Raw genomic sequence first — 27,470 nt, 5'->3', positions numbered from 1 at the left:
TCACCACCAAGACTGCACTATAAGAACTATCAAAACAGGTTCTTCAAGAAGGCGAATACCAAATGGATAAATGGAGCTACACAAAAGGAAGAAGAGCCCCAGAAATGGTAACTTTGGGAAAATGTTAAGATTTTTTTCTTATTTAAATCTTCTTAAAAGAAAATCTATGTTTTAATGCCAACAGTAACAACAGAAAAACCCCAAAGAACAAACAAAAACAATTCTGTGTGGAGTATGTGCATACACACACACACACACACATAAATGTAAAGCTGTTGCACAGTCTAGCAAGCTTGAACAGGGTGTGGGAGGAAAGGTAAAATATATCAGGAGCTAAAACTGGACTATAACTCGAGAGAGGTTTACAAAAATTATGAGAAATACTAGGTACAACTCTATATCCATTAATTTGGAAAGACAGAGGAAATGTTGATTTTTAATAAAGATATAAATTCAGCTGGCCCACAATGAATGGCCTCCGCGGCTGCCGCTGCTGCTGAAGCGGAGGCCGCGGGGCCGCGGAGACCGTGGGGGCCGTAGCTCCGGCGCAGGGGGGCGCGCCCCGGGCCCAGACCCGGCCCCAGCCGCCGCTGCGGAGCTGGCCTGGAGCCCCAGGAGCGCGGCCATGGCTTAGCCGCCGCCGCCATGGCCCAGACCCTGCAGATGCAGATCCCGAACTTCGGCCACAGCATTCTGGAGTGCCTCAAGGAGCAGCGGCTGCAGGGCCCGTACTGTGATGCCTCGATGGTGGTCAAGGGCCCTGTCTTCAAGGCCCACCGGGCCATGCTGGCCGCCAGCAGCTCCTACATCCGGGGCCTGTCCTACAGCAGCCGGAGTGCGGCGGTGGAGCTGCCGGTGGCTGCGCAGCCCCAGTCCTTCCAGCAGAGCCTCAGCTTCCGCTACACGGGCCGGCTGAGCATGAACATGGGCGGCCAGTTCCTGCTCATGTACACAGCGGGCTTCCTGCAGATCCAGGAGATCATGGAGCACGGCACAGAGTTCTTCCTCAAGGTGAGCTCCCCACGCTGTGACTCCCAGGGCCTGCACGCCGAGGAGGGCCCCTCGTCCGAGCCCCAGAGCCCTGTGGTGCAGACGTCGAGCTGGCCGGCCTGCGGCACACCACTACCCCTGGCATCTCGCGTCAAGACGGAGCAGCAGGAGTCGGACTCTGTGCAGTGCACGCCCGTGGCCAAGCGGCTGTGCGACAGCAGCCAGAAGGCCGGCGGAGGCTGCAGTGGCAACGGCAGCCGCAAGATGGCCAAGTTCTCCGCGCCGGACCTGGCCGCCAACCGGCCGCCCCAGCAGGCCCAGGTGGTGGCGGCGGCACAGTGCGCCGGAGTGGCTGGCGGGGGTGAGGGGGAAGCCGGCGGGGGGCGTGGCGGCAGGCGGAGTGGTGAGTGGGCCCAGCACGTCGGAGCGGACCAGCCCGGGCATCTCAAGCGCTTACACCACCGACAGCCGCGGCTCTTACCACGAGGAGGAGGAGGAGGACGCGGGCAAGGAGGGCACAGACGAGCAGCACCAGCAGATGTGCAATATGTCCGCCATGTACCGCATGATGAATGTCGGCCAGACCACCAAGAAGGTGGAGGAGGCCCTCCCTGAGCAGGTGGCCGCCGAGTCCCGGAATCGCATCCGAGTGCGGCAAGACCTGGTGTCTCTCCCTGCTGAGCTCATCAGCCAGATCGGCAACCGCTGCCACACCCCAGGCTCTATGATGAGGGGTGACCCCTCTGAGAAGCTGGAGCTGGTAACAGGCACCAGCGTGTAGGTCACCCGGGCGCAGCTCATGAACTGCCACGTCAGCGTGGGCACGCGGCACAAGGTGCTGCTGCGGCGCCTCCTGGCCTCTTTCTTTGACCGGAACACGCTGGCCAACAGCTGTGGCACCGGCGTCCACTCTTCCAGCCGCAAACCGCTGGATAGTCGCGTCCTCCACGCTCTCAAGTCCTACTGCCAGAACTTTGCTCCCGGATTCAAGGAGAGCGAGATGAACGCCATCGCAGCCCTCATGGACACCAACGCCCGCCGAGTGTGACGAAGAGCTGCACCCCCAAGGTCAAGCTGCTTATGGCCGAGGGTGACGCCTACACCGCCTTCGTCAGCTACACGGGCAAGATAGAGCCGGACATGATGGGTGTGGAGCACGGCTTCGAGACGGCCAGCCATGACGGCGAGGCCGGCCCCTCGGCCGAGGAGGCCCTCCAGTACCTCCCACCAGACCCTCCCGCGGGGCCATCACACTCCCCCTCCTGTCACACCCGCCCGCCATCTTGGGCACGAGCTACTGTCTGTCCTTCTCCAGGACCCGCGGGGGGCACTGCGTGCTCCGGCCCCTCTGCCCCCCACCTCCGTCCCACCCCCTGACCCCAGTCCGATCGGGGATCCGGGCTGGGAAAGGACAGTAGGTGGTGCGAGGTCTGCGTTGCCTTCTCTAGCACACACACTTGTGCACAGTCGGGGGGCTCTTGCTCCCCCTCTCCTAACCCCGAGCAACTGTCTCCCCACTCACCAGGCCAGGCACAGGGAGGCGCTGGCCTGGGGGGCTTGGGAAGACCCCCTTCCCAGGCCCTGGGCCACCTAGCCGGAGCATTCCTCAGCCTCCGCCCCCCACTGCAGCCCCTTGGGACTCAAAGGGGCCCCGGGTTCTCAGGACCCCTCCCGCCACCACCTCCCAGTGCTTCCACGTTCCAAAAGGGCCTTCCTGTCTCCCTCGTCTGTCCCTGTGCCTAGGGGCTGGGATAGGCGTGGCCATGAGGACTGCCCATTTTACAGCTGAGGAAACTGAGGCTCAGAGAAACTCCATGACCAACCTAAGGTGGCGGGCGGTGGCAGGCCCAGCGCCCTTCTCTTCCCCCACCTGTGCTCAGCCTCTCTTGCCGCCACCAGCCCCCTGGGGCCTGAGAGGGGCAGGTCCTGAGAGGGGGGCCCTTGGGTGCAGACCGAGGGTCTCTGAGGATAGGAGGAGACGTTTCCGGGGCTCGCAGAAGCGTGTGGGTGTGTAGACGTTTTGCTTTTAAACAGATGAAGACGTGAGAGGTAGTAGGACCAGGGGTGGAACCCAGGGGAGCAGAGGCTGGCGGTGCTGCTGCCTTTCCCTCCCTTCCCCACCCGCCCCGACCCCCCAAGGCAGGGCTCCCAGCCCCCAGCCCCTGTACATACTTTTTTTTTTTTTTTTTTTTTTTTTTCCGGTACGCGGGCCTCTCACTGCTGTGGCCTCTCCCGTTGCGGAGCACAGGCTCCGGACGCGCAGGCTCAGCGGCCATGGCTCACGGGCCCAGCCGCTCCGCGGCATGTGGGATCTTCCCGGACTGCGGCACGAACCCGTGTCCCCTGCATCGGCAGCCGGACTCCCAACCACTGCACCACCAGGGAAGCCCTGTACATAGTTTTTAAAACATGCTTTTAGCTAATGAAATATTTAAGTATGAGATTCCTATTATTTTTCAAACCAACGGGACCGTGTCTGATGCCCCCTTCGGTCCTCGGGACTGTGGAAGGCAGGACGGAGTGGGGAGCCGGGGGCAGGCTGAATGTGCGTGTGTGTGTGGAGTGGGGGCACGCGTTGCTGAGGGAGGCCTCCCAGGCCCTGCTCTGCCTGGGCTCCCATGGGTCTGGCCAGCTCCCACTCAACCCCAGGGCCTCCCCCCAAGGGCTACATTGCAAGCGTGTCCCTGGTTTGTCCAGTTGGCTGAGTCTAGCTCCTGGCAGGGCCGGGTCCGCTTCATTGTTACAGATCGTTTGCGGAATCTTCTTTTACCATTCCTCTATTTCTATCCTTGCCTAGCTCCGCGAGTGGTTTTGTGGATTTTTTGAGTTCTACTTGTAAACTTGGAGGGTTCTTTTTGTTTTTTAACTCCCCCCGCCGCACGCCTCCCCACACACACTGGGTGTCATTTCTTTGTAATTTCACATTTTTGTCTCTAGCCCTGGTTCTCACCGCCTCTCTCTCCGTGCAGTCTGACTAGCCCATTGCTCCCAGCAGCCTCTCTCTCTCCAAAGGCAAGGGGATTACAGGAGGTGGGGGAGGGGGGGCCAGCTGGACCACTGGGATCTGACCTGGAGGCCTGCTCACCACCCCCAGGAGCCCCTGCCAGCCTGCGGGGAGCAGGTCCTTCCTGACATCTGCTTGCTGCGAGGGGGAGGGTCAGTCCAGTGGGACCCTGGTGCTCTGCTTTCCTGGCCAAGCCCCAGTACCTTAGCCCTCAGCCGACCCGAGTGCGCGGGGCTGGGGCGTGTGGGGGGAGTCGACAGCCCCAGCTAAAGCACGAGCACCTTAGTCGCACCTCCCTTGCCCCCTCATCCTGGCCTTGACACCCCACCCCAGCACAATATCCCGGTCACTTGGCAAGCTGCCGGGCCGACCAAGGCTGAGGGGTGGGCTGGGGCTCCAGCCAGGCCCCCAAAGGAAGCAGGAGTCCCCAGGCGCTCCCCTCCTTCCAGGCCTTAGCGGGGGCCAGCTCTCTGGGACTGGGGTCTTCTCCCTCCCCACCCCTTTGTCCTGGGCAGGCCCCTGTCCAGCCCCTCCTCGCCTTGTCCTTGGGTGGGGCTTGCCCTGTCCCTCCTCCAAGCCCCTGCAGCACAGGGTTGGGTTGCAGAGTGCTCTTGTTTCAGGGACTCCAGGAGGTGCCCCTGGCTCCCTGGACTGTGTGTATAGGTCTGGGGAGGGGGCAGGGGAGAGGGGCTGGGCAGGGGCGCAGGGGAGGAAACTCCTCACCAGGAGAGCCAAAGACAGGGTTGTGCCTTACCCCAGGAGCCACCCCTGCGCCCTCCCACCCTGCCCTCCCTGCTCTTGGGCAGCCTGCTGCTTTTCCTGCTTTCCCTTCCCCTGGCCCTGCCCTGCCCGGAGCTGCATGGACCCCCACCCCCGGGCAGCCAGGAAGGAACATGAATGGAGAATCACCGACCAACGCGAAAAAGACTCTGGGGCACCCCCCTCCATGTCCCCCCGCCGACCATTCACCCATGTCTCTTTCACGAAGCACAGACCACCCTCCCTGTCCGCGGGGAGTGCCAACACCCTCCCTGCCCTGGGCCCAGCCCCTCCTCCCCGGGCCATAAGTGAGATTGCACATTAACTACTGTAAGAAGAGGAGCCGCACTGGGAAATGTGAACCATGAGAACATCAGTGATACTGATGAGAATAAACTAAATGCCTTTGTAACAAAAAAAGATATAAATTCATTCTACAAAACTAACAGAACCACAATTCCAAAACCCAACTAAGGTAAACAATTATTTTAAGAAAACCTAATGAATACAGATCCAATAACTTCTTAAAAATTTGAAAAACAAATAGAATTCTAGAGTGTATTAAAGGCACAGTATGTTGTGATACAATTTTTATAATAGGATGCAATGATGGTTCAGGGTTCGGAAATCTATACCAAAGAAGTTTTCAGTGTTGAAGCCTCCTTTTTTCAGTCAATTATTTGACAAACGTTCCTTTATTCATCAAAAATTTACCATGTATGTACATATATTTAGTTTGGTTACTTTCAACTGGATGAGGGTGAAGTGAAAAAGATTCACTAGAACCTCACAAGGGGTGTCCCAAAAACCATTCAAAAAGAAAAAAATTATTCTGGACCAGGGTCACCTGTGAATCAACAGGAACAGATATGAGCCACAGATAAGTTGCAATAAAGCAGTATTAATCTGTTAATATCTACAAATGCTACTGAGTACATTTTCATATAGGTAAGACACCTGAAAATAACAGGCTCATTGGAAACAAATCCTTCTACTATGAAACTGCTTAAGCAAACAGAAACTTGATTTTAACGCTCTGAGTAATTGGATAGCTAGCTCCATTTACCTGGACTCAGAAAAGCTGCATGCATTTAGAAACAGAAAACCAAATGTACAAACTCCTAGAGACTAGGGAGAGTAACTAAATTAGTTTACAGTGCTCAGAAACAAACCATGTGTTACTGAAAATCTGATTCTAAAACATAAGTTTGATATGTTCAAAAGGCATATTTCAGGATACTCTAATTAACACCATGTAATCACTGAATAAAAGTATGCTGCTAGCTTTTTGTGTACAATGTTAGTGATGTCAAAAAAAGACACTCCTCCTTTTTGTTTTCAATATATTAAAAAGCAACATAGTACAAATGTTGTAGTTAATATTAAAAAGGATCCAAATTTTTCAAGGAATGAATTTTTATAAACAAGCTCTACAATGAAAGGGAAACGGCATATTGATACATAAAAGTTTTGTTAAACAAGATTTTAAAAATTTTAAATCAAAGTGTTTTAGACTAAATTCTTTCAAATGTTCAAACAAAAACAAAAGAACCCTGTACAATCTCCATGATAAAATGTGTCCTTGCACTTTGAAAATGTTAAAATTTTAGAAATTTGAGTGATAGAGGCAGCACTTAAAGGTTTCGTGAACCTTTTTTCCCAAAAAAGAATACTTTCAGTAAAACATTTTACTATTTTATCTGACTATGCATTTACATTTTTGTTCTTCCAGAAAAAGATTTACATTAACACTGTATTTTTACTGTAAAAAAAATACATTTAGAGATATTTAACTTCCTGAGTGACTTCATACATCGAACATGATTTAATGAGCAAATTCTAAAATTTTACAATGAAATAGCATGTGTAGATGTATACTTGTATGCTCACTTACAGTAAAACTCAAGATCATGTCGCAGAACTTACACTTAAGTTCTCTAATATGATTTATCCCCAAACTTGACCAAAAGGTTTTCTCAAATGTTAGTAAAATGAATCACTGAATTTACATTTTCTCGTTTAGTAACAAAATACTGAGTCATTTCAGACTATCAACTTGAATATATTCCATTATATACACCAAAAATCTGATTCCCTAACAAGAAATTTCTTGCAATACAAAAAGGTAACAGATAATTAAAATATTTGCTTCATAATACAACTAATCCATATAATACATCCCTTCCTCAACTGTCTAAAATGATTAGGAATTGTGGCACTTTCTTTAGCATAAAACCCTTTCCTCTTCTTAAAACCCTGAGGTGAAAGGTTATTAATGTAATAAAACTAGAACCAAAATTCTCGTTTCTGTATTGGACTGCAATTAGGTTTTAAAAATTTTATAAAGAAATGTGGCAACTTGTAAAGCTGCTCTATAGACTTTTTTTAAGAAAAGATTCCCAGAAAAAACTTAACAAAAAGGGCCTAGAATGACACTATGAAAACATCCTTTTAATACTTGTTAGTGTCGAGATGAGCGCCATTTTCCATCTCTACCACTGTCTCTTCTGTTATCATAGTCATGGCTCCAGCCATCGTGGTTTCTCTCTTCATAGAAGAAATCATCTCTGTTTCCTCTGTAATGATGGTCAGACCCATGATCAGTGTAACGCTGTTCACGGCTATAATGTCTATCCACTACGTAGGGATGAGAATTCTGTCTGACTTTTCGCTGTGATAATGGTGTATCTTGGCGCCACTGGGAGGTTGAAGACTGGTTAAAAGTGTGATTATGTGACTGAACTGATGGGGAAAATCCTGATTGATCCAGATGTGGAGAACCAAATTTCCCTCCATATGACATCTGTCTCAAAACACTGTTCATCTGAGTGAAGAGAAAAAGAAGGGAATGTGTTAACCACAAATATTTCTAGATAGCAAAGGCAACAGCTATCAAGCCATGGTCAAACAAACACAATAAATGGAAAAGCAAAATCATTCTTGCCTAGCTGAATCTTAAGGTAAACACAACTAAAGTAGTACAATAGCTTCGTTTATTCCAATGTATACCTACAAGATATCTGTACATAACTACTACTCTTTGTCCTCCAGAATACAATTTAGGAGGGAAGAAGTAATATAAAATGACTATAATGTAAATCACTGTATGATGAACACATTAAAAGCAAAAGCTCAGTATCTTTAGGAAGGATTTAATGAAGGCGACATATGATCTGAGTATTAAAAGTATGGAGGGAATTTTTTTTTTTTTGGCCAGGCCGCACGGCTTGCAGGATCTTAGTTCCCCAACCAGGGATCGAACTCACACCCTCGGCAGTGAAAGCATGTAGTCCTAACTACTGGACCATCAGGGAATTCCCTGGATGGAGTTTTTTAAGGAAAATATTTCAAGGGGGACGTATGTCAAGGAAAGAAGACTGCACAAACAAAAATAACAGGGAAACACAGAATAGGTTCATAGAACAGCAAGTAATTCTGGCTAAGACAGGTTATAGATCTCATGAGCCATGACTAATGGACGGCAAGGCTAGAAAGGTTTATTGGAATCAGATAATGGGAGCAAAAACACAAGGCTAGGGCTTCCCTGGTGGCGCAGTGGTTAAGAATCCACCTTCCAATGCAGGGGACACGGGTTCGAGCCCTGGTCCAGGAAGATCCCACATGCCACGGAGCAACTGAGCCCATGTGCCGCCATAACTACTGAGCCTTCACTCTAGAGCCTGTGCTCCGCAACAAGAGAAGCCACTGCAATGAGAAGCCCGCTAGCCGCAACTAAAGAAAGCCTGCACACAGCAACGAAGACCCAATGCAGCCAAAAATAAATAAATAAAATAATAAATTTATATTAAAAAAATCACCAGGAAGATAAGCAAAACAGAGTTATAATAGTAATTTTGAAATGGTGTGTGAGATAGACTAGTGAGAAGAAAACAGATACAACTACTAAGTGACTAGACGAGTGGTTCCCAAATTCTGCCTGTGGACAGACATTAGCCAATGATGATTTTTTTTTAATGGTCTACAGCAAAATAAGAAAAATATATGTTTATAAAAGTTGATATCTCTTTATATTGGTCTCTCAATTTTATTTTATTTCACTTATATTTTTATTCTGCAGACCTGTGCAATACAAAAGCCTAGGGACCACAATTCAAGATTGTGATTTGGGCAAAGAAAATAAAAAGGAAGAAACAAACGTAAGAAAAAGAAAAAAAAATGAAGGATCTGGAGACTGATCAAAGACAAAGATGCAACAGCAAAAGACACCTAAGATTTTATCATTGGTGATATTATTACAGAAAAAAATGGCATGTTCACAAGGGAGGTGGTCTAGAAGACTGCAGTATATTAATGTATTAAGTATTAAAGACAGCACATGATAAGAAGTTACTCGGCACAGGTGGCAGAGAATGAGTATCCAGTATTTGCCACACACACACACATCACACCAACAATGGTTAAAGAAAAATACAAATGTGACAACCAGTTGTTCTTTTTATCTTCCATCTTGTAAATATGTATTTCAGCCCAGTGAAAACTAAAACGAGTGACCTACAAAGATCATGCTAGTCTAACTAAAATTTAAGAAATGAACTTAAGAATTAAGCATGAATGTTTTAACTAAGTACGAGTTTTTTAGCAACTCGAGTTGAAAAATCAGCTTACCACTGCTTGTCTCTGAAAATTTTCTGAAGAAGACAAAGATCTCTGAATTATTGGTGTTGATGGAGTCATGTTATCCACTGTCCTTTCGTACCTGTGAAAAGTAAGAAAACCAACATATAATCATTCATTCAGTAAATGCTTACTACGTACCAATCCTGAGCAAGACACAAAGATAGGAATGAACAAGACCAACAAGGTATCTGCTCTCACGGAGCTGGGGTAAGGATTCAGACAAGACCATTTCACATGGTTATAAAGACATAGTAATAAATGACTAAAGAGCAAGTTGAGGTGAGAGAGATAGGGGGTTCTATTTTAGCTTGACTGATCAGGACTGGCCTTTCTAAAAAGGAGACATTTGAAGTTAGAGCTGAACAAGATTACCTGGAGGCAACGCACTCCAGCTGAGGGAAGGACCAGTGCAGGGGTAAGCACACTACAGCCTGTGCACCAAACTCAGTTTGTGCAAACAAAGTTTTACTAGAACTTAGCCAGGCTCTTGTGTTTGGGTATTATCTGTGTGGTGCTACAATGGCAGAAGAAACTAGCTCTTTATAGAAAAAAAAAAATTTTGTCAATTTATAGAAAAAAAAATTGTCAGTACCTGGGCCAGTAATGCAAAGGCCTAGACTGAGAACTAAAATGAAAAGGATTTGATCAATTAGACATAACAGGTGAGGGAAACAGAAGAAATAAAAGATAAAAGTCTAGATTTTTGGCTTGAGCAACTAGGTAGACCTTCACTGAGATAAGACAAAAGAATAATAGGTTTTGGGGAGTAAGGAGTTCTGTAACATAAACAGAATATTAATCTGAAGGACTTAAACCTTATTCCTCACTTCCTACAGAGGTAACTTGCTCTACAGAATAAGTTAGAAAGGTTTTAATTTTATTTTAAAATATGCCTTTGGAATCAAATCACCAATTGATTTATCTTAGAGTTTAGATCTTTTTATTTTGGGTTTTCTTTTTTTCTTCTTTTTTTTAAGCAGAACTGATTTTATTTGTACACTGTAAAGAAAGCTACTTTTTTTTAAAAAAGAGCTTTTATTCTTTATATATATATATATGTATAAAAATATATATATATATAAATAAACCTGTGCCCCCTGCAGTAGAAGTGCGGAGTCTTAACCACTGGACTGCCAGGGAAGTGCCATATTTTGGGTTTTCTTAAATCGGATTATGTACCTGTATGCTAAGGGGGTAAAAAAGTATAATTTTACTTACAGAGAGTATAAAAATCAGGTACACTCTAGTGTTTGATTAAAACTACAGTATTTACTTGTATATTTTTTCCCCAAGAATTTCTAAGAAGGGTTAAAAACTCTTTCTTTTCCCTCCACCTAAGATACCTTTCAAGAGTCCATAAAAGTGGTTAGACATGCTTTGAATTCCAACTACACTGAAAAGCATTTAAACACAATTAACTTCAGCTGGCAAGAAAAGACTCTAAGAGGGTACCCTTTTCACATTACTGCTCTCTTACAATTTCACCTTCCAAACTCTTTTCATATCCACACACATCTCTCCAGCTCTTGGCACCACCTTAATCCAAAGCAGCAACCTCACTCCCATAGCTTCCTTGCTACTAACACCAATACTTTGCTACCAACAGCTTCCTAGTCACCCTTGTCCCCTTCAATCCATTCTCTCCCAGTACAACCAACTAACTCATTAAAATACAAACCTGTTCCTCTTACTACCCTACTGAAAACGTCTCAATGTCTTCCAACTGTTCTTAGGGTGAAATTCCAAAATCCTAATTATGGCCTATAAGAAAGACCCTGTATCATCTGCCTCTATCTACTTCAACAGTATCATCTACCACTCTCCATTTTTTATTCATTATGATCTAGGTACACTGCCCTCTTTCAAGTCCTCATTCACTTACCTCTCCTTGTTAAAACTTTCTAGAAACTTTCTAGTCATATCATGGTGGGTGTGCTCAATCACACTGCCTGCGTTTGAAAACAAGCCCACTGCTTATGAGCTGTTCATGCTTGAGCAAGTTAACCTCCAACCTCCATTTTCTTCATACATAAGGTAGAGATAATAATAATCCTTGCCTCATAAATCTACTGTGAGGAATAAATGAGATCATAGGTACAAAGGACTTAGTGAAGAACCTGACAGGTGACAGGTATTTGTTAACTCTTTCTTGAATGAAGCCATAAATTGATAAATAGCTCTATGGACACACCGGGAAGAAACTGTCCCTGGTGAAATATCAGCCTCCCCAAAGAAAATTATTAGTAAATATAAATATGGTACTTCTTCTAATCCTCAGTGGCGAAGAGGTATTTTAGAGATCATTCAAATCAACTTCTTTTCCTTACAAATGGAAAGACAGGGACACAGACTAGCTCAAGATTACACAATTGGTAGAGACAGATCTAGAATCCAATTCTATGAACTCTTAGTCCAGTAGTCTGTTTACTAACAGGTATTTTTAAACTGCAAGCAACAACCATTTAGTGGTCATAAAACTAATGTGACTTTTTGAAAAATAAAATAAAATAGAAAATAGAGGATACTACAAGTAGTAAGGGTAAGTAATGTTTTGAGAAATTTTGTCTCAGTTATATACATGTATGTGGGTGTGGGTATATCTTTACAGATGAACATAAATATAGTTACGTACGTATCTATTTTAAGGGAACTATATATAATGGGCCTATAGTCCCCTTAAAATAGATACATATATAACTATAATCCAACATAGCAAATATAGCAGAAGAATAAAGAGGTAGGAGAATAAAGAAAGAAACCAATCACTCATTATACATTTTGAGGTCACTGCCTAAAAAAATTCCTGATAAATGATTTTTAAAATAGGTGAGAAGTATTACCTGCTAGGAGATGTGGAAGTAGGGCTTGAACTTCCAACATGATGCTGGGGATATGACAAACTGACCTCCTGTGAGGCATGGCTACTTCCTAAAATGAAACAATTTGAGAAATTCTTATTGATAAAAAACTTAATTTGAAATTTTGTATCCCTCAGCCCAATCACTCCGAAAAAGGTAGACATAGGCTAAAAGTGAAAACCTCAAATTTCAGTAAATTGCTTTATAGTTCATCAGAGTGAAAATTGTTAAGTGTTTAATACCAAATATACCCAAACAAAGGGTTCCCAATAAGGTACTTTCCAATGTATAAATACCCAGTCTGGCCATAATATTCTGATCACCACACTAAACTGTAAGACTGACTACGAGGAAAGTTTCATCCTTACATGACCACACATCAGAATTTGTAAAAGTAAATTACAAAGCAGTCAGGAAAAGTATTTTCAGGAAATAATCCTTGTGCTTTTAGAGTGTGAACCCAAACTCAGTCATTTTAATAATAAAGTTTATGTTCTTTTCACAAACCCAAACTGAAATTTTAACTCTCATTTTAAAATTACAGGTTTCAAAATCCATACTGTCAGTCAATGTTACCCATTTTCAGGGATATATAAAGTTTACTATTCATAAAGCTTAAAGCATTTTCATCCAAAAATAGGTTCTTTAAGTGACAAAATTAAAAACAAAGCGGCAAACAACCTCTCTCCTAAACATCATCAGTGAATAGTTACCTGATCTAAACTGAATTTTGATGGGCCTTCCAAAAAGTTTGATTCCATTAAGCAGATTCATGGCATAAGGAACAGATACTTCATGTTTGAAATTCACAAACGCAAACTGCTTTGGTTTACCATCCTTATCTTTTGGAATTTTCACTTTTATTACTGGCCCAGCCTACAGACAAAAAAGTTTTCAGAATTTCAGTAAGGCAGTTTCAGGAAAATACTCAAATTTTACAAAGTTTAAAAGATTCAAAAATGTAACCAGGGGCTCTAATTTTAAAAATGGATACACTCGGATTTCCATCTCGGTTAAAGATCCTATAGATATGACCGAAAATTAGATTAACTTACTTGGAGGGAGGGAGCCCATAAGGAACCGGAAACCCAGTCACCGACTGAATTTACATTTCACAGCACTTTATGACTTTAACAAGGCGACCAACATCCATCATTATCCCACTGCGTGGAAATTAACCTTTATCAAGAGTGAGAGAAAGTAGTTTTCTTGGACTAAAAATTCACTTTTGTATCGACTAATCAAACATTACCAGTTGTTGAAAGAACTGGAGGGAACAGGTTTAACGCACCTTGATACAGATTTTAATACATGAACACTATAGTGCCGCTCTCCTACAGAGTATTTATCAGTCTGTCTTTGCTGCAACTTCGTAAGAAACTTAAGTGGAAAACGGATACTAAGAAAGAAATTGAAATAAAATTTACATGCGGAAGATGAGAAAAGCAGGAAGAGGAAAAGCACAGCTCAACGAAGGACCCACGCTTACGAGGTCGCTTAAGAGCACTGACTCTTTACCACGTGAATGCCCGATAGAGGACCCTCCACTACCTTTAGTCGTTAACTTCGGCCTGAACTAACCAGGATCCTTCTAATAAAGCGACACGTAGCGAGCGCTTCCCTTTCTAAGCGCGACCCCCACCTCCAGCCCGCCCACCTGTTCGGTGCCGGGACGAACCGTGCCGCTTGAGCCAGGAAAGCGGGGATGGCCATTGGGCCGGGCCCTATCCGGGCCGGAAAACGAAAGGGAAAGGCTGATCCCAGCCGCTTACCTGGTGGAAAAGCTCGAAAAGGAGCTCCTCTGTCACTTTCGTTTCAAGGTTGCCCACAAAGAGAGTACGATCCGCTTCCGCTGCCGCCGCCCCCATCTCAGCATTGCCCCCTCCCGAAAAAGGCCGAATGTCGCCGCCGACGCACCCACTGCGCACTCTCAGAATCCCCACGTCCTCGCGTTCCCAGGCGTCACAAACGTAAACGTCAATCACGTCGGCTCTCAGCGGCGTCGACGTGCGGTGACGGACTGCGCATGCTCGGGAGGCGAGCGCTGGGTTAAGGTGGCTCCTTGATTCGCAGTCGCTCAGGTGATGGCTTCCGATGAAGTCGGTCTCAGTGTTCGAGACCGGCTGGACTGATGAGTGGAGCCGCGAAGAGTCTGCCTTGACCGTGGGACGTAACACAGATACTGCGGGCAGTGTTTGAAGATGGCCCTGAACTATGTGTCCCTGTCTGCCGGCGATCAAAGAGGCCTGGTGGCCTACCGCTCTTCCCACGGCGACCTCAGCTCGTCGGCCTTAGCGTTGGCGATGGTCTCTGGAGACAGCTTCCTCGTTACCAGTCCCGAGGAGATTCTTCTAGGACCTATTCTTCGGTCCACTGTGCGGCTGAACTTCCGGACCGAGAGCCGTCGGGCGCCTGGTGGCGGCCGGAGCCCGACCCGCTTTATAGAGGGAAGGGAACAGGAGGCGCGGAGCCGAAGCCGCCAAGCCAGATTCTCACCTTACCCGGGCCCTGCGGTTAAACTCGACCTCCTACGAAGTGTCCTGCAACAGCGTCTGGTGGCACTTGGAGGTGTTAGCGCAGCCCGTCTTTCAGCTTAAAATAAATACCTCTCTCCGCCGCTCAGTTAGCTTGTAAACAAGGCTTCTCTAAAATTCTTTCTTGGTGCAACCGAAGTCTTATTTTTAGAGGGACGTCTTTTCAGTTTAATATAAAAATGCGTGGGAGTCCTGTTACTCTAGCCTAGAGCAAAGTAAAATGTTTACAGTTACTTGATTCAGATGGTTTTATAGCCATGATGATTAGATCGGAAGGGAGGAGCAGCAGAGATTTTTTTGAGGTGGTCACAAAGGATGGGATCATCCTTCCCAGAGGTCAATAATCCTTTTATCCTCCCAACAATGGATCCAAATTTGTCTTGCTTTCCACAAGTCTTACACCTCCTCCCTGGCATATTCTCCTACTCTGAGACTTATAATTCCGAGTTTCCTTACCTGCCTACCTTTCTACCTCAGACTATTCCCTTTGCCTTTACTTCTGTTGGTTTATTACTGTGGCGTATCCTCCCACCTGTGGCCCAACACTTCTATCATCTTGTCCTTAAGACTTCTTCCATTCCCCTCCTCCACTTTTTCTTAAGGAATATCTACAAACTTCAGTCTCTACTGAAACAACAAAAGCAAAACCTAAACCTTGCTACTCTTTCAAATTATTAAACCAATTTACATTTCTTTATTTGCCAAAAGTTCCAAATGAATTTTTACACTTATATTTGTCACTTTATTGCTCACATTCAATCCCAGCTTCCTTAATCTGAATCTTGTCGCAAACTACACAAAAATTGGAAACCTTCATCTTACAGTTTCCTCTTAGGAAGCTGTTCATCTGTTCACTCTAGCATCTTCCTTAAACTTTCTCGTTTGTCTTTTGCCATTCCACTATTAAATAGTATTTGAAGATCTTCTCAGTGCTAAGCACTGTGGATGAACTTTACATAGCCCTGCTATCAAGGAGATCAAGGAGTGTACTCAAGATGGAGAGGCTAATAAATCACCACACTGGACTGTTCATTAGGTGCAGTGATGAAAATAAACCTTGGTTGCCATGGCTTTCCGTAATACTGCACTATCCTGGTTCTTCCCTTATCTGGCTGATCGCTCCTTATCTGCTCATAATTTTGTCTTAACCATACATTCTCCAAGGTTTAAAGGGTGGTATTGGGAGAAAATTAGTGGCTTTTGTAAGTGGCAACTCTTTATGTAATCAGGCAGTGTAGCTTTTTCCCAGCGGACTCTGGTCTGTAATTACGTTCAGATAAAGCAAAATTACCACACACCAAACAATTGAATTGTGAGAACTACATTTTAAGAAGAATATTGACAAACCAGAGAGCTTCTGTAACAGTGATCAATACAGTGAGAGGTCTGGAAACCAGGTCATAAGAAAATCCTTTGAAAGGATGGTAGCTATGTGTAATATGTGCAAGGCAATGTGCTAGAGGCGATTATTCACTGTTTATTCTGATATTTATTGAGCACTTATTCTGTGCCTGCTAGTAACTATTCCTGCTAGTAACTATGTTAGGCACTTAGAATAAAGTGGTGAACAAGATAGATAAGGTCTCTGCTCTTATGGAGCTTTATGTATGTCATCTAATTCTCACAACAGCCCATAACAAAAATATTATACTTTCATTTTTTTGCCAAGAAACCAAGGCACAAAGAGATGAAGTAAACTTTCCAAGGTCATACAGCTAGATAGAGCCTTGTAGCCATTCAACCCAGATTTCTCATTTGAATCACGTCACACCAAACATGAGTGACTATTTTCTCAATTCTCGCAAAGATAGTAGCTAACTAATGCTATTCTATCAATAGATATCTGAAAAGATGTTAATTCATAATATATGGATTCCTTCGGCTGGGTGTGGTTCAGAAAGAATCCCAAACCTACATGCTAAGAGTTTTAGATTGGGAAAGAATAATAAAATTAAGGCTGAAGGTAAGAAGGATTTTCATAAAACTTAGAGATGTCTGATGGTGGAAAATACCACCTCACAGGGTAATAAATTAACTCTCCAAAGTTCACATAGAGGCTAAATTCTGTCAAGAATGAAATAAGACTTCTTATTTTATAAGATGAAAAGTCATAGATGACTTCTTCAGTTCTTTCCCATTTAACATTTAATTCTATACTTTTTTTTTTTTTTTTTTTTTAATTTATGGCTGTGTTGGGTCTTCGTTTCTGTGAGAGGGCTTTCTCTAGTTGTGGCAAGCGGGGGCCACTCCTCATCGCGGTGCGCGGGCCTCTCATTATCGCGGCCTCTCTTGTTGTGGAGCACAGGCTCCAGACGCGCAGGCTCAGTAATTGTGGCTCACGGGGCCAGCTGCTCCGTGGCATGTGGGATCTTCCCAGACCAGGGCTCGAACCCATATGTCCGGCATTGGCAGGCGGACGCTCAACCACTGCGCCACCAGGGAAGCCCCTAATTCTATACTTTAAATCATAAACTCCAATACATAGGATGATCATATTTACTGTGCAAACCAGGGCACTTGAGAGGGGAAGGGGGGCTATCAATTAATTATGCTTAGGCAATAGGCATAAATAGGGGCTGCCGTAGGCAGCCACGTTGGATCATATCACCCTAGGAGATGATACAACATTAAATACACCTTTGAAGCCATATTCCTTAGCTTCAGGGAAAGAAGGCTGAGATTTGTAAACAAAGGAGCAAAAGTTTGGCATAAACGTGCACAAAAGCACACAGGAGGAAGAGGACCCAGTGGGAGTGACATAATTTCTGTTTGTTCTCACATAGGGTCATCAGGAGTAGGGCTTTGATTGAATAATAAATAGTGTCTATGTGCCAGAAAGAAAATGATATGAAAAAAATTTGTTTGATAAGAGGAGAACCTTGTTCACATTAATGCTCCATCATTTTATTTTTTTTGGCTGCACCACGCAGCATGTGGGATCTTAGTGCCCTGGACTGGGATCGAGCCCTCGGCCCCTACAGTGAGAGTATGGAATCTTAACCACTGGGCCGCCAGGGAAGTCCTGATGCTCCATAATTTTAAATCTGAGCCGATGGATGTCTAAATTCTCCTTGTTCTTAACATGTGCACTGGTGTCCAAGTTACAGCATCTGCCTAGAGTCACAAAGACTGTATTGTGGAAGCAAGGACCAACATAAACCTCTTTAAATGAAACAAGTAAGTTTTCCCAAGAGTAGTCAATGTTAGGGCTTCCCTGGTGGTGCAGTGGTTGAGAATCTGCCTGCCGGTGCAGGGGACATGGGTTCGAGCCCTGGTCTGGGGGATCCCACGTGCCGCGGAGCAGCTAGCCCCGTGAGCCACAATTACTGAGCCTGCGCGTCTGGAGCCTGTGCTCCGCAACAAGAGAGGCCGCGATAATGAGAGGCCTGCACACCGCGATGAGGAGTGGCCCCCGCTTGCCGCAACTAGAGAAAGCCCTCTCACAGAAACGAAGACCCAACACAGCCATAAATAAATAAATTAAATTAAAAATAAAATAAAATAAAATAAAAAAAGAGTAGTCAATGTTATTAAAAATCCATGTTGTTGTACAAAATTACTTTTAATTTAATATCACTGCTTAAGTATAGCATGTTGTCATTCTAAAATAGATGAATTTTCTAAGACAAAAAATAGTCCCCCAAATTAATACTTCCATAAGTTTTTAAGAAGCCATGGTAACTTCCTTTTTGTTCTTATTGGCCATTGTTTTTTATATCATACTAAGCAACTGACTAGTATGTGTCAAAGGGAAGTCCCATTAGTATATTTACTTCCTCTATTCATCAGCTCTAAAACTCTTAAAAAGAATGCCCATTTGGGGTATAGAAAAAAAGGAGGCCAAGGAGATTTTCCCTTAATAGCCAGATTTGGTGCTAAGCCTAATTCTAAGAGGGGTAACTCAGCAGAAAGAAAAGAAAGGAAAGGAGGAAAGTCCTATGGGAGGGAAGACTAGGTAGATTTAATGGTGAGGCTCAACTGTATTTCGAACAAAATTGTGTCTTTTATTCCTTTGATGAACCTATCTAGGTCCCACTTAGGTTCAGCTTTTGTCTTCCCAATTTCCATGAAAAGTACTCTCATCTTCCTAGCCAACCAAATGTGTAAGTTTGAGTATCTACGACTTCATACCACCTATTTCCTATCTTTATCGCCTGTGTCAATTCAATTGCAAAGTCCTGCTCATTTTATCTTCACAAGGTATTTATGTTATGTTTCCATATATACTTTCATCACCTGGACTGTATTTACCTGGACATCTATCCCGTTTTGTTTGCTTCTGTCTCTCTGCATCCTAAATATATATAGCTCCAGATCAATAAGCCCAAAGCATATCTCTCTGATTGCATAGTTAAACTACAACTTTACAGTACCATAAATTCTTCCAGTGTTTCCCATAGTATATTCCATAGAACTTCTACTAGAAATACAAGATACTCTTTGGAAAAAAGACAAGAGGTCAATAAAATTGACAGATGCATGTTTTATCACCTTCTTAGGGTGTCATAATGTGTAATAACATGTTAAAGGGTCTGATAATTCCTTTAGAAAAGGAAACTTCATTTAACCAATGTTTTAGCCAATGTTTCACAAATGTATTTGTATTTGTCCATAAATTTAAAAAAATTTGCATACTACCTATCTTCCTGAGGAGCCTCAGTTCTACAGAAACAATTAGAAATGCTGCCTACCTAAGAAGCTCCATTGGCCCTCCATGTCAGGTATTAGAAATGGATTTTTATATGGTGTGGCAGAATTTAATAAGTTTCCAGAATGTTATGAGTTATGCAAGCGGGTTGGTTTCCTCACTCATGATTTGACAAAGTTCAACCCCATCTTTATTCCACATGGTTTCTGGTACCTGTCTATGTCTTTGGTAAGTGGGTGGGAGGATGGAGGCAAGCATGCGGCTGCAGATTCCCAGCCACTGAGGATCAAGACTGGCTTTGTTACTAAGGAAAGGCGTTAGGAACTTCCCCTGATGAATACAGGGAGGTGCAGTTATTAAGTATGCTAATAGTGTAATGTTAAAAAAATAATTGTTTACTTGGCTTTTATTTCACTGGAATATCTGAAGGCAGCCCTACTTCAAAATACACTTCTTCTGAATCAGAGGGGAAAAATAATTGTCTGCATCTTCCCAGAGACCTGAAAGTAACTGAAGCAGTGCAGCTTTAAAAACTGTACAGTCTATAAACAGACTTTTAAGACTTTCCATAATCTGACCAAGCTATATTGCCAGCCTTCTTTCATGTTCTTAATTCCCCTGGGTGGTTGCTACTCTTTTCTGCCTCTGTGTCTATGCCTATCCTAGACCTTTTAACTAAATTGCTTGTCCTTCTCATTTTCTGCCAGTTAAATTTTTATCCGTCCAGATTGGTTAAAATTTCTACTGTTGCAAAGGACACACCCTTTTTAACCAGGTTAAGCAAAAAATGGACTGTATTGACTCACAGAACCGGAAAAGTGTGGTGACTTCTGATATTCTGTCTACCTAACAGCTAGTTATCCTTCATCTATAGGAGCACCTTGGTTTTTCCTTTCCTTGGAAGCTTCTCCCTCATCCTCTGTTCATGTATTTGGGGTGAGGCTTCACACCTAGCTCCAGGGATAGAGGTATAATCTATTTCTTATCTTTCCTACTACATTGTCTGAGGGCAGACAAATTGTCTAAATTTATCTTTGTATTTATTTGTACCTATTAAGTGCCCAAAGAGTAGATATTTCATAAATGCCTGTTAAATGAATGAATGAACTTCACAGATAGGCTATTTCTCCTTGGAATCAAAATCGCAAAATAGAACATTCCAGGAAGGCAAGTGCAGAAATAAGAGTAACTGTGATAAGACAAAATAAGTTTTCTTCAATTAAAAAAAAAAAAGCCATGCCTTTGTAGCTTACCTTTTTTTTCTTGTTAGAGTGAGAACTACACTCTTTTCACTTTCTGTATTTTAATTGGAGGCCAAATGTGAAAATTATTCTGACCTATAACTATACCATTTATTTAACCATCTCCAAGAGCTGAGTATTTAGAATTGTTCTAATTTTTCACTATATTATATAAATAAACATCTCACTTTATAAGTAAAAAAGTAATAAATTTTGTTTAAAGGTGTGCTTCGATTTGAAATCAACCTGCCTCTAGGAACATAACCTAACCCAAGATGTGGACAATATTTATGCACATAAATATTTAATGTATTAAAATTTTTTCCCTCCCTATAATTTTTTCATTAATTAATTTTAAAATTTATTTATTTTTGGCTGCGTTGGGTCTTCGTTGCTGCGTGTGGGCTTTCTCTCGTTGCTACGAGTGGGGGACTACTCTTCGTTGCCTTGCAGGCTTCTCATTGCAGTGGCTTCTATTGTTGTGGAGCACAGGCTCTAGGCGCATGGGCTTCAGTAGTTGTGGCACGTAAGCTCAGTTGTTGTGGCTCGCGGGCTCTAGAGCACAGGCTCAGTAGTTGTAGCACACGGGCTTAGTTGCTCCGTGGCATGTGGGATCTTCCTGGACCAGGGCTCGAACACATGTCCCCCTGCATTGGCAGGCAGATTCTTAACCACTGCACCACCAGGGAAGCCCCCCTACCTATAATTTTAAAAATAGGGAAACTATGTGTCCAAAATAGATGACAAGTAAAGGAAAAAAAAAAAAAAAAAAGAGTGCTTACTACATGCCAGGTCGCTACTGGTTATTTCCACAAGGATTATTTTATTTAATCCTCACAATCAATCTATGACAGGGATTGGCAAACTTTCTATAAAAAGCCAGGTAGTAAATATTTTAGACTTTGTAATCCAAGAGGCAAAATTGAGGCTATTATGTAGGTATTTATGGAACAAGAAAATTTTCTGCAAAATTTGTATTGATGAATTTCAAAATATAATAATTGATACAATTTTTTGTAATGCTAATGTAACCGGGCAGGACCCTATGGGGCCTTCCCAGGACAGACTCCTCCCCCATATCCTCTGCTTTATATCCTCTCTGAAATACCTAGATAATAGTATCTGATGCATACTTCCTGAGTTGTTTTACAGATGCTAAAACCACCAACAAATGGAAGAAATTAACTACTGGATGATCGTGACCCGCAGACCTACTGGCACCTAAGGATGGATAACGTTAACCCCTGTGACACAGCCCTGTTACCGCATCATAAACCAATCAGAGCATTGTGCATGAGCTGACCACATACCCTGTGACCCGCCCCACCCTCACCTGGCCTTTAAAAATGCTTTGCTGAAACACTTTGGGGAGTTTGGGGTTTTAGAGCACAAGCCACCGTCCTGCTTGTATTAGTGCATTTACGGTAAACGCTGCACTTTCCTTCAGCACAATCCAGCGTCAGTAGATTGGCTTTACTGCGCGCAGGCGAGGGGACCCAAGTTGGCTTCAGTAACACTAATACTGTTAAGGAGAAGATGGAATTTTTTTTGCTTAACTGGAATTCAAAGTTGGTATTCCCTATCATCAAAATCAATAGCAGGGCTTCCCTGGTGGCGCAGTGGTTGGGAGTCCGCCTGCCGATGCAGGGGACACCGGTTCGTGCCCCGGTCTGGGAAGATCCCACATGCCGCGGAGCAGCTGGGCCCGTGAGCCATGGCCGCTGAGCCTGCGCGTCCGGAGCCTGTGCTCCGCAATGGGAGAGGCCACAACAGTGAGAGGCCCGCGTACCGCCAAAAAAAAAAGAAAGAAAGAAAGAAAGAAAAAATCAATAGCAAGTGCTCATCTGAAAATGCTGATTTTTAATGAATTTTATGTATTTTATCTTTGAAAATATCTTTGAAATTTTCTTTTCGTGGGTACTGCCAAATACTAATATCAGTCCATGAACATATGGTTTTACTTGAGCATATTCATTGCTTGGAAGGCATTTATACAATTCTATTAAATTCTTCTGATATTTGTCTTTAAACATGTCATTACATTGTAGATTAATTGCTTTCAATTGAAGTTTATGTGCAAGCTCCTCAACTGCACAGTTAATGGATTTTGAAATACTGGAATTTTCTTTTGCACTTAGATCTAGGTCTAAAAGACTGTTGAACAGTAGTGTGAACTCAGAAAATATATCTACTGCAAATTTGTTTGGATATGGAGATCTTACTTCTTAACTTATTAACAGCATAGTAAAGTATATAAACCAGCTTGAGATTGCTTGTGATTCAAACAAGGTTAGTTGTTGAAATGAGTCTACCACAGTATAGGTATGGTGTAGAAGTACTGTTTTGCTTCACAGCTTTAGGTTTAATTCATTGAGAAACATTATCAAGCCTGTAGCAAAAGCTAATTTCCAAAGCCATTTACAGTTCGATAACAGCGGTCTAGGGCAGTTCTTCTAACCACTTAAAAATGTACAATCCAGGGTTTCCCTGGTGGCGCAGTGGTTGAGAGTCCGCCTGCCGATGCAGGGGATACGGGTTCGTGCCCCGGTCCGGGAAGATCCCACATGCCGCGGAGCGGCTGGGCCCGTGAGCCATGGCCACTGAGCCTGCGCGTCCGGAGCCTGTGCTCCGCAACGGGAGAGGCCACAGCAGTGGGAGGCCCGCGTACCGCAACAAAAAAAAAAAAAAAAAAAAAATGTACAATCCATTCTTAGCTGGAAGGTTCTGTAAAAATTGGCAAAGGGCTGGGTTTGATCTTTGAGCCTTAGTTTGCAGAGAATTTTAGTAACCACCCAAGGGCACAAAACTGTTTAATGGTAGAGTGGAGATTCAAGTTTGACCAGGCAGCCTGACCTCAGAGCCCATACTCTTGGCGACTATGCTATACTACTTGTGCTAAGGTAGCCAGCTAGCAGCTGGTGGCCAAATCCAGAGGGAAGTTTTCTTTAGCTAGCAGGTTGGATGTTTTTTCCCCTTTAAAATAGACAATAATATGTACAAGACAGTGTAACTAAAATGCAACCAATACCCATGTGAATGAAAAAGGTTGCCTATCATATCAGTAAACAAAGGATGTTGCGGCCACCAGGTCACTGCAGCCACACTGAACAGTGAGCCCTGAGGGAACTCAGGGTGGAGACAACCCAGCTGCCTACTGCCAAGTCTTTAGCCATTGCAGCCCCCTAACTGTGCACCCGGAGGAGCCTCAGGATGGGAAAGCAGGGCATACTGGCTCTAGAGAGCCAAGGTGCACATCAAAGGAATGGCTTCAGTGAGCCCAGACTCTCACATCTTCCCATACATAGAAAAGCGCTAAATTCACTAACTCGAGATATCTGGTTTTCTTCAAATAACAATAATCTTTTGATGTTCTGACTACCTGGCCTTTATTGCAGAACTCCTATATATCCTCGCTCCTCCCTTACCTCTTCAGAGCAGTCCCTCAGAGCTACCTGAGAGGCTGCCTCTGGGGTTGAAGTCCTCAGAAAGTCTGCCAAATGAAACAATTCTCAACTTTTAGGATGTGCATTTTTTTCAGTCAACACCTGGGTGCTTACTACCCAACTTTAAATATTACCCCGCTCTTAAAAATCTCTTCTGTTTATCTCGCTTTGATAACCTTGTGCTCACATCACTTTCTCCCACCTGACATAATCACTGTCCTGAATTTGGCATTTTGCACTCCCTGCTTTCCTTTTTTTTTTTTTTTTTTTTTTGCGGTACGCGGGCCTCTCACTGTTGTGGCCTCTCCCGTTGCGGAGCACAGGCTCCGGACGTGCAGGCTCAGCAGCCATGGCTCACGGGCCCAGCCGCTCCGCGGCATGTGGGATCTTCCCGGATCGGGGCACGAACCTGTGTCCCCTGCATCGGCAGGCAGACTCCCAACGACTGCGCCACCAGGGAAGCCCCCTGCTTTACTTTCTAGAACTACTTTCATTACGTGTGCATGCCTAGTGTATCTCTAAGTGTAACACAGAATTGTTTTACCTGTTTTAAAACAATATAAATGGTATTATACTGTACATATTCTTCTGTGGCTTGCTTATTTTCTCCACTTGATTTTGCCATCATATATTTAAAAATAAAACTAAATTTGAATGCCTTTGGTGGGATATATGTTTTCAGTTACCCTCTATGTCTTATACCCTTACATTTCACATATTTTAGTTACCTACCTGGCCTCTTATGCCATTTGAGCTTGCAACCTCTGATTTAAGATGGCATTCCATTTAGCCGTTCAAATATGAAGTTTTAGATAACATAGGAATTCATTTGTGTAATGACATTTATGTTATATTATATATGACAAAAGTTGGATGTAAAATTGTATATATGTTATGCTCTAACCTATATAAACAAAATATATACAGAAAAGACTAGAAATAATTTTGCCAAAATGTGATTTTTGGGTGACGGCATTTAGTATAATATATGCTGATTCTGTTTTTCTGAATTTACAAAATAATTGTTAATTTTTATCAAAAATTGTTGAAATTTAAATAATCTGTAAAGTATTTTAATAAAGACATTATTAGTCTCTTTATTCTTTAATCATGTTAACTTCAATTAGTTTATGTTCATATTTTTAACTACAAGACATCAATCATCAATCAGTTCCTGCATTGTTCTCCTGGTAGATCATTTCAACATAATCATGGATGATAACCCGGTACAAGGGATAGTCTAGGGTAATGAACAACTGTGTTCGCTCTGCTGAATCATTTGTCTTAAACCATATAAAACAAAGATTGCATTAACAGAAAGGACAACGTACATGGTATTTCTAAAAAAGCAGTTCAATAGGTAAGAATTTGCCTCGCTTTCTCCTGTGAAAGGAAGAGTGTCCTCCAATGTAAGAACATGAATATCTGATCCATAGAGAAGAATACGAAGCCAGATAAAACTGACAAGTGAGATCCATTAGCTCTTCTTGTTCTGGCTCCAAGCTGACCAAGCAAACATCTATGTAGCATGTCTTTAAGAAGAGAATGGGGGCTTCCCTGGTGGCACAGTGGTTGAGAGTCCGCCTGCCAATGCAGGGGACACGGGTTCGTGCCCTGGTCCGGGAAGATCCCACATGCTGCGGAGCGGCTGGGCCCGTGAGCCATGGCCGCTGAGCCTGCGCGTCCAGAGCCTGTGCTCCGCAACGGGAGAGGCCACAACAGTGAGAGGCCCGCGTACCGCAAAAAAAAAAAAAAAAAAAAAAAAAAAAAAAGAAGAGAATGTATTCATCAGCTCACCTGAGCTTTACAAGGTCCTGTGATTATTGGCACTCTTCTTTAAGCATTTACTTTTTGTGGGTTTGGTTAGCATGAAACAGTCCAGAGAATCTAATTACATTTGGAGGCCCTTACATGGATTTCCTCGATTATGAACCTGAAGATTAGGTCCTAGAACGTGAGGTCCATATCAACGTACTGCTGTTTCTAGGAAGTCTTATCTAGACAGTCCTCTGGGTCAGCATCTCTTAGATCACAGTCCCTTCACACTCCCTTCTGTGCTTCACAGGTTCAATTTGATGATAATACTCAATTCTATCTCCATTTTTCAAATTATTAGCAAGCCTATATATCCAAAGTGAAGACTTGGCAATCACAAGTGCCAATTTAAGTATATTCCAATAAAATCCTACCATTTACCTCTTATTAACTGAGTACATGAACACAACAAGGTATTTTTTGCCTGGGTTATCTGGTTATACCTGACCTCTGACAGTATTTCACATATAAATTATTATTCATAGCCTACTTCTTTTCGGGTAAAGCAAAAGATGTTGCCATAGCACAAAGAATTTTCAGATTGTTGTGGAGGAATTCTGTAAGTCTTGCCAAATTAGGGCATACCAGCAATTTTGAAAATAATCCGATATGTTGATGTGGGAAGACTGTGCATATAAATTCTTTAATTATCTCTCCTTTTGGCTTAATTTTAGCTTCGTGGTGTGAGAGTGGCTCTGCGTTTGGTACTGCTGCCATAATATTGGATGGCAGTTCCACTTGGCTCCTTTCTCGGCCTGAGTTCAGAGCAATACAGCAGTTATGTGATGTGGACACAGTTTCTATGCTAAAGCCATCCATTTTAATAAAGTAAAGGTCTAGCCCATTGAGCCTAGTTGAATACAGCTGTTGCATTGATCTCTTCGGATGCTACAGCCGTTGAGTTCATTTCCTTAATCACATTTTCCATACGGGTAAAAGCATGAAACTGCTTGGTATCTTCCAGAATGCATGCATTCTAATTTCAGAATTTAATCAAATGTAACTGGCTTCCTGACAGAGTAAACAGAGCAAAATACTGCATCCAGACCAGCTGCCAAGCTAGCAGCCTGAATTTATTTTTCCTTGCTTTGCTAAATGCATCTTGAATTTTAGAAAGCATAGTCCAGGTTCAGGAAATTTAGCGTTTTTGAACCAAGACCAGTCACCTCTAATATTCTTCCATAAATACATCCATTAAATTTCAAAAGTCAGGTAGCTGAGTTAATCCTTTCTCACATGTTTATGGCCAGAGAAGAAAACATGTTCCTCTTTTCTACTGAACACAGGGATTGTGTATATAGACCCTTGTCATTTGGGCTAATCTAATAGTACAGAATACCTGTAAATATCTATACATTTTTTTCTGATTATTACTTCTGTACTTCTTACTTGAGTCTTATAATCTAACCCATATCTAAAATCTTTCTAGATATTTTCTGTGCCACTTTTTATATATCATTCCATATATAAATGTCAAAACTTTATTTTAGTAGACTCAGTGTAGCACAGGGCACATAGAAATGAACGAGTTAGCTGGGCA

At 43.4% G+C, this 27,470-nt stretch overlaps 2 protein-coding genes and 1 pseudogene across 5 annotated transcripts; 2 read left to right on the top strand and 1 right to left on the bottom strand.

The window, feature by feature from the left end:
• Positions 1-645: 645 nt before the first annotated feature.
• On the top strand, positions 646-5,078 carry LOC309808438 (nucleus accumbens-associated protein 1-like; annotated as a pseudogene). The gene is made up of 2 exons: positions 646-2,207; positions 4,983-5,078. The product of its transcript is annotated as a nucleus accumbens-associated protein 1-like (transcript).
• A 1,357-nt stretch (positions 5,079-6,435) lies between these two features.
• RBM7 (RNA binding motif protein 7) lies at positions 6,436-14,185 on the bottom strand. Of its 3 annotated transcripts, XM_082629680.1 has the most exons (6): positions 14,022-14,108; positions 13,305-13,428; positions 12,963-13,125; positions 12,232-12,319; positions 9,380-9,470; positions 6,436-7,577 (listed from the first exon to the last, which is right to left on the bottom strand). In XM_082629680.1, exons 3-6 carry the CDS (start codon positions 13,021-13,023, stop codon positions 7,215-7,217), a joined length of 603 nt encoding a protein of 200 aa, XP_082485806.1. In that variant the 5' UTR covers positions 13,024-13,125; positions 13,305-13,428; positions 14,022-14,108; the 3' UTR covers positions 6,436-7,214. The 3 variants fall into 3 exon arrangements, with proteins under 3 accessions (XP_082485806.1, XP_082485805.1, XP_082485807.1); XM_082629679.1 differs by lacking the exon at positions 13,305-13,428 and having other exon boundaries at positions 14,022-14,185; XM_082629681.1 differs by lacking the exon at positions 13,305-13,428 and having other exon boundaries at positions 7,368-7,581; positions 14,022-14,185.
• Positions 14,186-14,450: 265 nt separating this feature from the next.
• On the top strand, positions 14,451-15,927 carry LOC309809018 (uncharacterized protein C11orf71 homolog; the record flags this gene model as incomplete). The annotated part of the gene is made up of 1 exon (XM_082629682.1): positions 14,451-15,927. The coding sequence occupies one exon, from the start codon at positions 14,451-14,453 to the stop codon at positions 14,844-14,846; it is 396 nt and encodes a 131-aa protein (XP_082485808.1). The 3' UTR covers positions 14,847-15,927.
• Between the last annotated feature and the right edge of the window lie 11,543 nt (positions 15,928-27,470).

The sequence above is a fragment of the Mesoplodon mirus genome (genome assembly GCF_964341445.2).
Source record: "Mesoplodon mirus genome assembly, chromosome: 7".
NCBI classification, from domain to species: Eukaryota; Metazoa; Chordata; class Mammalia; order Artiodactyla; family Ziphiidae; genus Mesoplodon; species Mesoplodon mirus.
Note: the sequence above shows the minus strand (reverse complement) of the source record. Positions and strands in the feature narration are given on the sequence as shown.